Below are 13281 nucleotides of genomic sequence, written 5' to 3'. Positions count from 1 at the left end.
GTGCAAAGAAGTGATCTTTCTTTCTTTTTTTTAGCCAGTGCTATTGTCTTTTAATGACTTCCACATCAATCTGATTTATTACTTCACCTGGGCAAACACTAGTACCAGAATGGCAGGCAAGCTAAAATGATCTCTATCATAAATAGAAGTTGGGAACTTTTTTTTTTTTTTTTTTAAAGAGACCATCTTGTATTCTTCTGTCCAGGAGTTGTTCTTCTCTAAGTCTGACCAAAGAAAACCTACTGTGCATTGTACTTTGGCTCTTTGAACCTCATAATAATAGATTCTAAACCAAACAGTACATGCATATGAAATAAACCTAATGGCTGGGCTAGTTTACCACTTAGCCTTTTCTCACTATCTTCTTTTTCCCCATCCCTTTTTTATTGGATGCTTCAACCTCATTAGTATTTCAGGAAAAAACTGGATCCTGTCCATCATTTTTGTTGTTGCTTTCCTTTTCCTGGCAGACAGAGCTTAAAGTTTCAATAAAGGAAGTGGGGAGGGATACAACACATTCAGAGTTTATGAAAGACTTTATTTACCATCAAAGTGAAGGTTTCCAGATACTCTGACCCTGTTTTCTTATGCTCTTAAGTCTTTGATAAGGAATTAAGAACTCCTGCCAGGGCTACAGAAGACACTGAGAGGTGCCTGGCAGAAGGCACTAACTACATGGTGTTCTGAAGCTATTCATTAATTATAAATGGTGTTGAGGAATAATACACCAAGGAACAGAAGAATGGGGAGAAACTGTTAATATCATAATAATTTCTACATGGGCACTTCTGAGAGACAATTGGATGTCTTCGATATTTTTCTGTTAACGTCCTTGCACTTTTTTTTTTTTCAAAGCATGCCTTGCAGCTTCTTTTTAACAGAATTACTTATATTTATAGCACTTTCCTACTCAATTACAATTCCTTAGGATGGTGGCTCTTAAATAGTAGTGGGGCTAAGAAAAATATGAAAACCCGTCAAAAGAGTTTAGGGTTTGCATCTCTGAGATTCTCATTCAATACATTTAGGATGAGGCCCAGAAATGTTTAACAAGACCTCCGTGTAATGGTCTGTGAAATACCTTCAGAAATATTTGCCTAGACATCAAGTCGCTGTGGTCCTCAGGCCATAGGTCTATGCAATGCACATAGAAGTACTCAATACATGTTTGTAGATTCAAGGCAAATGGTTTGGATAGGTAAAACCCCACTGGAGATTTAAGCTCAATATATTACTCTCAGAGATGAGGCTGAAGCTCTAGTGGGTTGTATATAAACTATTTTTGATAGAAGGATAATGGCATAAACAGCTCTCAAACTTGGGGGGAGTAATTGGTTAGAAATATATATATGTATTTATCTGTAAGAGTGCCTGAATGGAAAACGTGATTTGTTTAATTAATTTTTACATTGGAGAAGGGTAGATGTAAGAAGGAGGAAAAGCATTCATTCCTAGCTGCTTGTGGTACATTGTGAAAAAGCTAAACCATGTTTGATTTTCCCATTCATTGTTGGATGTGTATTTCCTTTGTCCTCCCCTTGTTTCTTTTGTTTATTGTTTACTAGGGGTTATGAGATCTGCTCTTTAAGGTTCCTCCTTTTTTGTGCTTCTGTCACAAGGTGTGAAGCCATTTGCTTATTTGTCCTTTGCTCAGAGCTACCTGTAGATAGGCATGCACAAAACAAAGGAAAATCATATCTTGTCCATCAGCTCCTCACACATTCAAAAGCTGTGCCCTTAATAAAAGAAGAATATTTCACTCCCTCTTTGCTCTTTGAGGGACGTAGGGATTCATCATGCTCTGAAAAGATATCTCTGATAATTATTTTAATGTAAGCAATGTGGAAAATATCTTTTATTTTTAGAGTTTTGCTAATGCTTTCCACTATTGGAAAAAATTAACATGCTACTTTCTTTCATCAAAACCATTCACTCTTCAATTTATTTAAATGTCATTAGTGTGGAGTGCTTCAAGTTCTAAGTAGGAAAAAAATGACACTGAAAAATCAATGTGGATAACATAAAGACAAAAGTATATATGGATTATTCTGCTTGGAATTGTAAATGTTCAGTGCTCATTAGCTTCTGATTCTGTATCCAAGTGAGAAAAGGCAATAAATATACACATTCCAATCAGGACATGCTCTGTGTTTCTCTCCTTTTTCAAATCCTAAGAATATATCTGTATTTATATACCTTTATGTGTATCTACATATCTTTTGATAACCACTCAATAAGAGCTTTAGACAAAGCTGCTCATTTAGTGACACTGTTAAATCATAGCAACTCTTAGAAACGAAATTGGCACAAGTATTTTTGCCTGTGATTGAATTTCATATTATCTTGCTATTGGAAAAAAGTCATAGGCATGCAAAGCATCCCTCCAAAACAGCACAGTGCAATGGGGATGCTCATTCTATCTGGAGTCTGTTGTTTGGGCCAGGGCTGTCACTTTCCCATAGTGTCTTCATTTATTATGCTAATTGACTTTCCAAGCGCAGGCGGGAGGGTATCTGCCTGGTGAATTATTCTCGGTTGGGGGTCTTTTAAAAGCAAACCTATTTTGTGCCCAAACAAAACCAAAAATCAATGTGTTTCGTTTCAAAGATGGGAGGGTCAATACCATGGTTGTTTTGTTCCCATCCAGTTATGTAATCGTGGGGACTTGTGTCTTTGCTTTCAGGATTTGTACAAAACACATTAAAGTTAAACAATAGGCGGGAGTCATAGAAGCAACCCTCGAGCTGTGTCTTGGAGTACGTCCTCCTAGGTTTGGGAATCTCCAATTAGTTCCAACTCAAGTGCTGACTCCGTGTGTGTGTGTGTGTGTGTGTGTTTAGTTAGCTGGCATGCAACACACTTCCCCAGGGTTGTTTCCTTTTTCCTGAGATTTGGCGAAGGGTAAAGGGTCGGAGTCACATGGATACAAAGCATTTGATTAATGTCCAAGTCACCGCTGTGGCTGTCGGAGCTGCCTCCCCGCCAGCCCCGGCCGCGTGAGGCCGCAGCCGCGGGGCTCGGCGTGCAGATCCCGGACCGGGGCCGCCTCTCCCGGGAGTTGTCTGCCCAGAGCCTCGCGCCTCCCGCGCCGGAGTTCCAGCGAGCGCCCTCTCCTCTCCCACCAACCCAGCCTCTCCCCAGCATGTAAAGTCGCCCGTACCTCCTCGGGCTTCTCGGAGGCAACAACTTTCCCCTCTGGCCAGCGCGGGGCCGGACACCGGTTGGCGCGCGGGATAGCGCGCAGCACAGCAGCCCTGCGTCCCGCCGCCCACCATGACCGACGAGAGCCGCGGGGACTGCAGAGCCGAGAGCGCCAAGGACCTGGAGAAACAGCTTCGCCTGCGCGTGTGCGTGCTCAGCGAGCTCCAGAAGACCGAGCGGGACTATGTGGGCACGCTGGAGTTCCTGGTGTCGGTGAGTGTGTCCCCGCGCGGCGACGCAGGGTGTGGCGGGCGGCGCGGGGCGCGGATCCCCGAGCGGCCGCGGGCGCGTGGCATTGTCTGCGGGGGGACGGGGCACCGCTCGGGGCACCGCTCCCGGCATCGCGGGACCATGAACCCGCGCACGGACACTCTGCTCGCCCGCGCGTGGACCCCGGGCGGGACTGTTTCACGCCTGGACACGGAATAAGTTTGCCAGGGCCTTGGACACATGCGGGCTTGAAAAGTTAGGTCCAATGGGAGAAGACTCTTGTCCCGGGAATCCCTGCGTACCGTACCCACCTTTCCTCACTCTTTCCCCCGTCCCCGGCTGCCTTGTGTAATTTTTTTTACCCTGTTCTCCTCTTCCCCTGGGATTTTAAGACTTTGGCTTGGTGATTAAACTCAGTCTACTACATTCAGGTACATTTAGTTAAAAGAAAAAAAAATCCTTGATTGTTTTGGAGCTTGAGTTCATTATTCAGATTAGATGGCAGCGAAGTCCCTTTAGTTATAATAATCTTTAAAACACAGGATTCTGGCGGCGGGTAGAGAACGAGCAGTGGGGTTATGATCTCTAGCAGCTGTTGGATATTAAAGCCACCTGTGGTGCTCACCCTGTTCTAGCCCTGCAGTCTCCTACCCCCCATCCTCCATCCCTGGTTTAAATTTGCCCCCCGCTCAGCTTCTGGATTCTCTGTTCACACTGAGCCCAGGAGAGCAGTATAATAAAACTAGTGTCAAAAAAACTTCAAGATTTCATAGAAAGAACTGGCAGGAACTTTGTTTCAAAGTTTCAGCTTGACGTATTGGAAGCCTGCTCTGGAAACGTTTCATTCATTTTAGAGCCAGAAGGGGCAAAGCTGAGTGAAAGAAACTTCTGAGACATCACTCAGAAATTGAATTTTTTTTCTATTCATTGTTGCAAAGACAAAAGAGTTTGAGCATTGGCTGCTTTCCACCCAGATGCCTGGGAGAGCATAGGACTGAGGAGCTCTTAGCCTTTGCAATCTAACTCACATCTTCAAACCTTCTGCTCCTTCCACCTCCGTGTTGCATGCCCTCCTGGTCCAAAGGGAAATGTTTCAAAGGCCAAAACTTCCAGCTCAGTGTTCTGTAAGATGTAAACTTTCTGCTTATAATTATGGTAGAGGAATTCACTTCCTCGCTGTGTCAAGAAGGAGAGAACAATGTTTCAACACAGACTGACTTCTGGTTGACTTCTCAAATTAAAATCAGTATACTCAGGTATACTGAGTGTACCTGGGGCCACATTCTTTGGAAATATTTAGATATTTGAGAATATATGGGTAATTGATGATAAATTGGATTGTTGTACACTTCCATGCAGCAATGTCAAAAAAGCATGGTTTTAAGATTTGACTTTTTTTTTTTTTACAAAGTTATTACAGTGTTATAGACTATATTCCCTATGTTGTATGTTTCTATGACTTATTTTATAATCAGAAGTGTGTACCTCTTAATCCTCTTCATCTGTTTCACTTATCCCCCCACCACCCTCCCTGCTGGCAACTACTTGTTTGTTCTCTGTATTTATGAATCTGTTTCTTTTTTTGTTATATGTTTGCTTGTTTTGTTTTTTAGATTCCACTGTAAATGAAATTATATGGTGTCTTTCTGTCTGACTTACTTCACTTGGCATAATACTGTCAATCTGTGTTGTCACAAATGGTCAGATTTAATGCTTTTTAATGGCTGAGTAATATTCCATTGTGAATTTCATATTCTATTCCATACTACATCTTCTAGATCAATTGATCTATAGATGGACGCTTAAGTTGCTTACATACTGTAAATAATGCTGCAACAAACATAGGTGTACATATATCTTTTTGAATTGGTGTTTTCATTTTCCTCAGACAAACGCCCAGAACTGGAGTTACGGATCATATGACACTTCTATTTTTAGTTATTTGAGGAACTTCCGTACTATTTTCCATAAGGGCCCCACAAATTTGCATTACCACCAACAGTGCATGAGGGTTTCCTTTCCTCCATGTCTTTATCAACACTTGTTATTTTTTGTTTTTATTTTTGGTTTTTTTTTGATACTAGCCATTCTGACTGATGTGAGGTGGAGATTTGACTTTTAATAGCTTCAGATTTGCCTTTCATGAAACTTCATTGGTAACAAAGTCCTTTGACTTTTGAAAAATCTGAGCCACTACTTAAACTGTATTAGTTACTTCTTTCTAGAGGTATTTGAAAAAAGTACTGTGCAGAGTCCTGAATTGTAGAAATAGCTAACCTAATCTACATCAAAAACCAATTTGTTGATCTTTATTTAATATATGAGTTGATTATTAAAATTTATTTAATATATGACTTGATTATTAAAGTTGAAAACTTATTGATAGAGTTGGGTAAAAAATTGTGGGAGGGGACACATGAGTGGCTCAGTTGGTTAAGCATCTGTCTTTGGTTCTGGTCATGATCCCAGGGTCCTGGGATTGTGCCCCACATTGGAGTCTTTGCTGAGCAGGGAGCCTGCTTCTCTCTCTGCCTGCTGCTTCTCCTGCTTGTGATCTTTCTCTCTGACAAATAAACAAATAAAATCTTAAAAAAAAAGAAAAAAAAAGAAATTGTGGGAGGTTAAAATAAATTATATGTACCTATTTACAAGTAGTTCATTTAATGATTTCATTCTTCTTATTTCATTCAGAAATTATGGACTCTTCCACTTTTATTTTTCTTTGCCCATTATTTTGTGCACATACGTCCCATACTTATGCACAAACTGTTCACACACACACAAACACACTAATTGGCCTGTCATCCTAAACAAAAGTTTACCCTGACTTCTTTTTATTTATTTATTTATTTATTTTTTAAATATTTTATTTATTTATTTGAGAGAGAGAGACAGTGAGAGAGAGCATGAGCGAGGAGAAGGTCCGAGGGAGAAGCAGACTCCCCATGCAGCTGGGAGCCCGATGCGGGACTCGATCCCAGGACTCCGGGATCATGACCTGAGCAGAAGGCAGTCGTCCAACCAACTGAGCCACCCAGGCGTCCCACCCTGACTTCTTTTTAATCATAATCATTGAAAGCCTCAGATCTACTTGTAATACACGTTTAGATTTTCTTTTCTGAGTATTTATTTTTTCATTATTATTTATAGTAACACTGAATACGCATGTATTATTACTTGGTCACCTTCTGTTGATGTAGTCAATCTAGTCCTAACTCTAGCATAAGCTAATAATATACCAAGCTTTAAAAATATTCAAACTCTTTGGCCTGGCAGTTCTTTTTCTAGGAGTCCCATCTTGAAGGACTGATAAGAAATGTAGACAAACCATAAAAGTGATTTTTAAAAAAAGTTAACACAAGTATTAAATAAGGGGCACATTTGTTGTAAAAAATCTGATAGTGCATTTCTAAGTCAAATATAAATATTTGTTAGATTAATCATTGTTTTAGAGTTCTGTCATTGTTTCAGCCATTAACACACATGAAGGGTAACTCTTATCTTTATTATGAAGAGATATAAAATGTATTTTTAGTTTTATCAAGAACATATTTTTTACTTCAAGCCCATAAATAATCAAACAAAATGGTATTTTTTCTCTTGATTAAATGATCATATGACCTGAAGGGAAAAACTTTTCATACTAAGATCTTTTATACTTCTTTTTCTTTTAAAGATTTTTAAAAATTTTATTTGAGAGAGAAAGAAAAAGATCACATGATCATGAACCAGGGGAGAGACAGAGGGAGGAGGAAAAGGAGAAGCAGACTCCCTGCTAGGGGGAGCCTGACTGGGGTTCGATTTTAGGACTCTGAGACTAAGACCTGAGCATTTAAGTCAGATGCTTAACTGACAGAGTCACCCAGGTACCCCTAAGATCTTTTCTACTTCTAATTCCTTTTTGTTCTCATTTCCAACCCTTTCATTTTTTAAAGCGAGAACAACTTTCCCCACTCCCACCCCACGGAGAGCTGGTATATAGAGTGATTCTCTCTTCCCATGGGATCTCTGGCTTCTTTTGTTTCTTGCTAGCCCTTCTATCCTTTTGTATTCTCACTGGGCTTTCAGGGCTCCGTTCCTTCAGGAAACTTCATAATCCTGTCCTCTCTGCTGCCCCCCCACCCCATCACAGTCAACAGTGCTCACTGCTTTGTAGTTTCTTCTTCCCTGCACCAAAGGAGGCTTATACATGTATGTGTTTACTTTGGTCTCATTCTATTAGAATGTAAGCTTCTTCAAGACAGGCCCATATTTTACTTGTCTGTTTTTCCCCAGAATTTTGTGCAGTGCTTGTGAAATCATAAGCCATACCAAGATCAGGATGTCTTCCCAGACCCATCTGAGTGAACAGAAGAAAAGCAGAGCAGGGCCAGCTTCATGGGTGTGCATGCTCTGCACTTTGCTCTGGGCTTCATGCTCAGAAGGACCTGGGACTTGGTTTAGAGCTCTGCTAGCACTGTCTTGAAATTTGTGCTCGTTTTATCTTTGAACTTGTGTTTTTACAAGTGAAGTCCATTAGGACAGTAGAGTGTGAGTAGAGCTAATATATGAAAGAAAGAGAAAAGCTTTATATTTCAGTACCTCTTTTATTTTTTTAAAGATTTTATTTATTTGACAGAGAGAGACAACGAGAGAGGGAACACAAGCATGAGGAGAGGGAGAGGGAGAAGCGGGCTTCCTGCTGAGCAGGGAGCCTGATGCGGGGCTCAATTCCCTGACCCTGGGATCATGATGTGAGCTGAAGGCAGAGGCTTAACCAACTGAGTCACCCAGGTGCCCCTATTTCGGTACCTTTAATAACACATTTCCCCCTGGTTTTTGAGCAAAAGGCCTCACACTTTTATTTTGCACTAGGCCTGGAAAATCTTGTAGACACATTTCACTATGGCATTGTGGCTGGATGGCTCTGAACATTTTTGTCTAAAATGGGACACTTCTGAGAGTGAAAGGGAGTGCTGTTAATAATTACACTGGAAAACAGATGTAACCCTGGGGTGTTCCTGGCAAATCAGAATGTGCTGTTCCTCCATGTTGCGGGCACATGAAGACAAAGACTTTGAGTTACATGTCTTGTCATAAACAAAAGATGTTGAAATTTGTTACCTGTCTAGGCATTGACCTCAGATAGCCCAGAATCTGAGTGCTGTTTCTAATATACTAGTTAACTTTGGACACATTCCTAAACTTTTCCAGCCCCATTTTCTTCATCTGTAAAATGGGGAAACAATAGCATTTCTCAAGGTTGCTATAAGGATGAGATGATGGATGCTTTGGGCTCTGCCCAGTCCCTGACTTACAGGAGTGCCCTATATATGGTTACTATTATTTCTTCTGATACTACCGTTGCTACACAGAGGTACCCATACTGGTCAGCCTTAGTGTCTAATTTTTGCACGTGTGATATTCCTCTTTACACTTTCTATCTCTGAGTCTCTTCTTTACTTCTTCCCCCGGTTTTTCCCTTTCTTTTCATGCAGTCCTTCTTCCCAAGATATTCTTATTTTTTAAAAGATTTTATTTATTTACTTGTCAGAGAGAGAGAGAGAGCGCGCAAATACACACACGAGCAGGGGGAACGGTAGGCAGAGGGAGAAGCAGACTCCCCGTGGAGCAGGGAACCCAGTGTGGGACTTGAACCCTGGAATCATGACCTGAGCCAAAGGCAGACGCTTAACCAATTGAGCCACCCAGGTGTGCCCTGTGATATTCTTATACATGCTCAGTTGACTTAAGACTGCGAGAACACTTTGCAGTCTACAAAACAACAACAATAGTTAGTATGCTATTTTACAGTTTACAGTAAACAATTGCATATTTATTATCTGATTTGGGTTAATATATGTGCCCCTTACTCTTTCAAATGGTGCTCTCTAGGGTTCCAGGGTTCTGTGGTTTGGCTTCAGGGTTCTGTGGTTTGTCCCTCATAGAGGGTGAGCAGGAACTGAATTGGATGGCTTCAGGCTTTCCACTGAACCTCTCCTAGCATAGCCCCACCTTCTTCTGATTTGTGCCTTTGCTAAAGCAGTTAGAAAAGCCTCTTACCTAGATAATAAACTCCAAGAGAACAGGAGTGGTGCATTTTTCTCTTAGGTACAATTTTCTTGGCCTAAATATAGTGGTGTGTAAATAGGTGCACAGGGAAACAAACAAATCAAACAAAAGCAAACACACAGTTTGAATGATTCCAAAAACAACTTCCTTCAGTCACGATCTAACTTTTTCCAGGCAAGGATAAACTAATTCAACACATTATGTTTAGGTTTGTGCGATTCTGGCTGAACTGTGTGACCGTCAAATTCATATACTGCCATCCTAACCCTCAATGCCATGTGGGCGAGGCAATGATAGAGTAATAAACAAAGTTGCATGGAGACATTAAGCGTCCCCTTCAGTGCGGGGTCAAGGGAAGCTTTGGGAAAAGCTTCCCTTTGGGAGGACTGGGAAGACAGCTAACTATCCACCCGGAAAGAGCAGTGTGTTCCGTGTGACCTTTATATGACATTTTGGGGCTGCTGGCATCACGTTGTGTAGGCGATGTTGACAATTCTCTGTTGATGGGAATTGATAGGTTCTATATCCTCTTTGGATACTTTTGGGTATTGGTAAGAGATGAAGTAAGTTCAGTCTAGTTTGAGAAGGATTGTATGTTTAAGAATTCTTTCTCCCTTTCTTTCTTTCTCTCTATTTTTATTATTCATTTGAGAGAGAGAATGAGAGGAGGAGAGAGAGAATGAGGAGGGGAGAAGCAGACTCCCTGCTGAGCAGAAGCCCGATGCTGGACTCAATCCTGGGACTCCATAATCATGACCTGAGCTGAAGACAGTTACTTAACAAGCTGAGCCACCCAGATGCCCCAAGAATTCTTTTTTTTTTTTTAATTTTTTTTTATTTTTAAAGATTTTTTTAATCTATGTAAAAGAGAGAGTGGGGGAGAGAACATGAGCAGGGGGAGGGACAGAGGGAGAAACAGACTCTCCACTGAGCATGACCTGAGCCAAAGGCAGACACTTAACTGAGTCACCCAGGCATCCCTATTTGAAGAATCCTGACTTGTGAGGGGACACCTACTGTCCTGTTAGTAATAAACAAATTTGAGACCGCCAAAGTTGGCACTAGAAAGGGATGTCTTGTGGGATAAAGTTACTAGGCCAACATTTCCTGAATCACTGTCTCTGAATTTCACCTGATTCCTTCTCTTCATTCCCTATGTCTACGACCTCTCTGGTCATCAGCAATCCACATAAGCATATGGAGAAGACCTTTCCTTGCTTCTCTTAATCTGGGACATGTTATAATCTTCAAAACATTATTCTTGAGTAGGGAAGAACAGAGGCCGGTAATCCTAGAAACAGCATGAAACACAAACATAATCCAACTTGTATAATACAGATTCCTGCTCCGAACAAAGTGATCTTTTAGGTCCCAGAGACTCAGACCTATTTTTATCCTAAGCCCCAAGGTAGTTACTCCTGGGCTGACTTGGGGGAGTGCTTTGTTTTCTAAACATTAACTTGAACATGTATGTATGAGGATGGCCTCAGGACTCTGCCCTTAGGATGTCTTGAGTCTCATAGTGAATACACCTTAGTTCATTCATAATTCAGATATTTGGAATATTAATCATTATGGCCAGAGCCTACTCCCTATACAGAGGAATGTATCTTTTGTCTTATGGTCTCATCTGCATAGCTGTACCTTATTATAATGCCATTAATATAAGAATAGTATCTACTGAGATAAGCTTTGTTTCTCAGCAAGAGAGTTCTGTCAGTAGGATTGAGGAATGAAGACTGGAGTCTGGTTACCCATTGGGAGCTTCTGCCATTGCATTGGTCCAGGTAAGAAATGTGGAATGTCTGATTTAAGACAGAAGCAATGAAGAAGATAAACAAATCAAAACAGAATAAAAACCAAACCAAACCACAAACAGGCAAACAAACACCCACCAACTAGGAGACATCCTTGGGTGGAACTTTTGGTATGTGTGTTCCTTCAGAAGTGGAAGTTTCTATAGAAGGGAGAACATTGTGTGGAACTTGAGCCTGTAGTTTGAAAACAAGACGGATACAAGGGGCAGAAGAGCATTGGGAGGAGGAAAAAGGTGAATTTGGTTTTGGACCTGCTGGGCTGCAAATTCTGCTGCTTTTTGAAGATATGTATATGAAAGTTAAGAAAGAATTTGGGGCAAAAATTAGAGTTATAGAAATTAACTTATATTTTTTGAAGTCATTAGGTGGATGAGATGCCCTAAGGGGAAGAACTTGAGGAAAAAAGCCATATAGACAGAGGGTAGGTTGTTGGAAAGCCAGCATTTGAAGGATAGAGAAAGAAATAGACTGCGCTGGTGACTCAGACTGAGCCATCAAGGGTTGAAACAAAGAACCAGGAGAGAGTGATCTCTTGAAATCCAAGGAAGGACCTACTACCCAGAAGAGAGTCTTCCTTAGAACTTTTGAGAAGTAGGTGTTGGGAAGACTGGAAAGGCCCCTGGATTTGTCAATTAAATGCCTGTCATTGGGCTTTAGTTCAGGAGTATGTGTGAGCAGAAGACTGACAGAGAATGAGCTGAGACCCCGTGGAAGCTGAGGGATGAAGACCAGTGGAAAAACTCTCCTGAGTCTTTGTCAGTAAATGCAAGGGGAGAAGTAGGTTAGTAACAGAAGCAGGTGATTTTTGTCCAGGGATGTTTGAGGAACTGCCATGTCACCAGGAGATAAAGAAGATCCTTGGCAAGATTCAATGCCACGAAACACCCACAACAACACATCGTTGCAGACTGTAACGCCAAGAGTGAGCCGGCTATCTTGGATACTTTTAAATTTCTGCTGCTTCTTTAGTGTAGCATGTGAGGAACTGCTGGGATGGCCCTTGTGCCTCCTTTTGCACACTCACCAGCGGCCCTGCTGGGACAGTAGGGTGCGGTGCATGGTACAGAGCATGGGTTTAGGGAATCTGAGGACCTGGGTTAAAGTTCTGGCACTGATACTTACAAACTGTGTGTAACTTGGGGCAAATTACATAGCCTCTTTATTCTTGGTTTCATATTTGGAAAACACATTTAATAATATCTCACAGGCTGGCGTCAAGTTCAAATCAGCTTCTGTAGGTAGGTACAGTCCTGATAGTAGTAAGGCTTTCCTCTTTTTCCTTTCTCTTCCTGCCTCACAGATAGAGTCTGGTGGTTGTTGAGGCCACCTAGCCTGCTTCTGTGCCCTTTCTCTTCCAGCCTGGAAGCATACTGGAGGTTTTAATAGATAAGTTTTAATAGAAAGGTCCTGAGGAGGCTGGAGGGGCCTTCAGGAATGCAGGGGAGGTGTGGTCTTAGAGGAGGAGAGGGAGTGGTAAGGGTGTGGGAGATGTGGTTGGGGGTATGTGTGCTGTGGAAGGTGCAGAGTAGTTTGCCTCTGGGAGGAACAAAGGATGCAATGCCCAGAGTTATTTTAGAGGAGAGGGGGATGGAGGTTTCTGCCCGATGACCTTTACTTTTCTATGAAATTGAACTATTGTTTTCTTTGTGTTCTGTTTTGTTTGTTTTTGCTGAGAGTAAGGCCTATGAAGACAATGATAAAGATTTGAAACATATACTTTCAAGAACAGTAAGGGGAACTGAACTCAGGTATCTGATGTTGGATGTCTGTCTTTGTGTAATCATTCTTTTATTTATTTTTATTATTATTTTAAAAGATTTTATTTATTTATTTATTTGAAAGCGTGGGGGAGAGAGAGCATGAGCAGAGTGGGGAGAGATAGATGGAGAGGGAGAAGTAGATTCTTCTACTAAGCAGGGAACTCAACGAGGTACAGGGGGGAATGACTCAATCCTAGGACCCTAGGATCATGGGATCATGACCTGAGCCAGAGCCGAAGGCA

At 41.5% G+C, this 13281-nt stretch overlaps 1 protein-coding gene across 7 annotated transcripts in view; it reads left to right on the top strand.

The window, feature by feature from the left end:
• The first annotated feature begins 2712 nt into the window (after positions 1-2712).
• Positions 2713-13281, top strand: part of PREX2 (phosphatidylinositol-3,4,5-trisphosphate dependent Rac exchange factor 2) — a 356760-nt gene continuing 346191 nt past the window's right edge. For 5 of the 7 annotated variants that reach the window (XM_059166273.1, XM_059166268.1, XM_059166269.1 and 2 more), the window contains exon 1: positions 2713-3414. In XM_059166273.1, the coding sequence (XP_059022256.1) occupies positions 3274-3414 (141 nt within the window). In that variant the 5' untranslated portion in view covers positions 2713-3273. The remainder of the gene's footprint in view (positions 3415-13281) is intronic. The other 2 variants (XM_059166271.1, XM_059166275.1) reach the window with 1 other exon arrangement.

The sequence above is a fragment of the Mustela lutreola genome, chromosome 3 (assembly GCF_030435805.1).
Source record: "Mustela lutreola isolate mMusLut2 chromosome 3, mMusLut2.pri, whole genome shotgun sequence".
Taxonomy (NCBI): domain Eukaryota; kingdom Metazoa; phylum Chordata; class Mammalia; order Carnivora; family Mustelidae; genus Mustela; species Mustela lutreola.
Note: the sequence above shows the minus strand (reverse complement) of the source record. Positions and strands in the feature narration are given on the sequence as shown.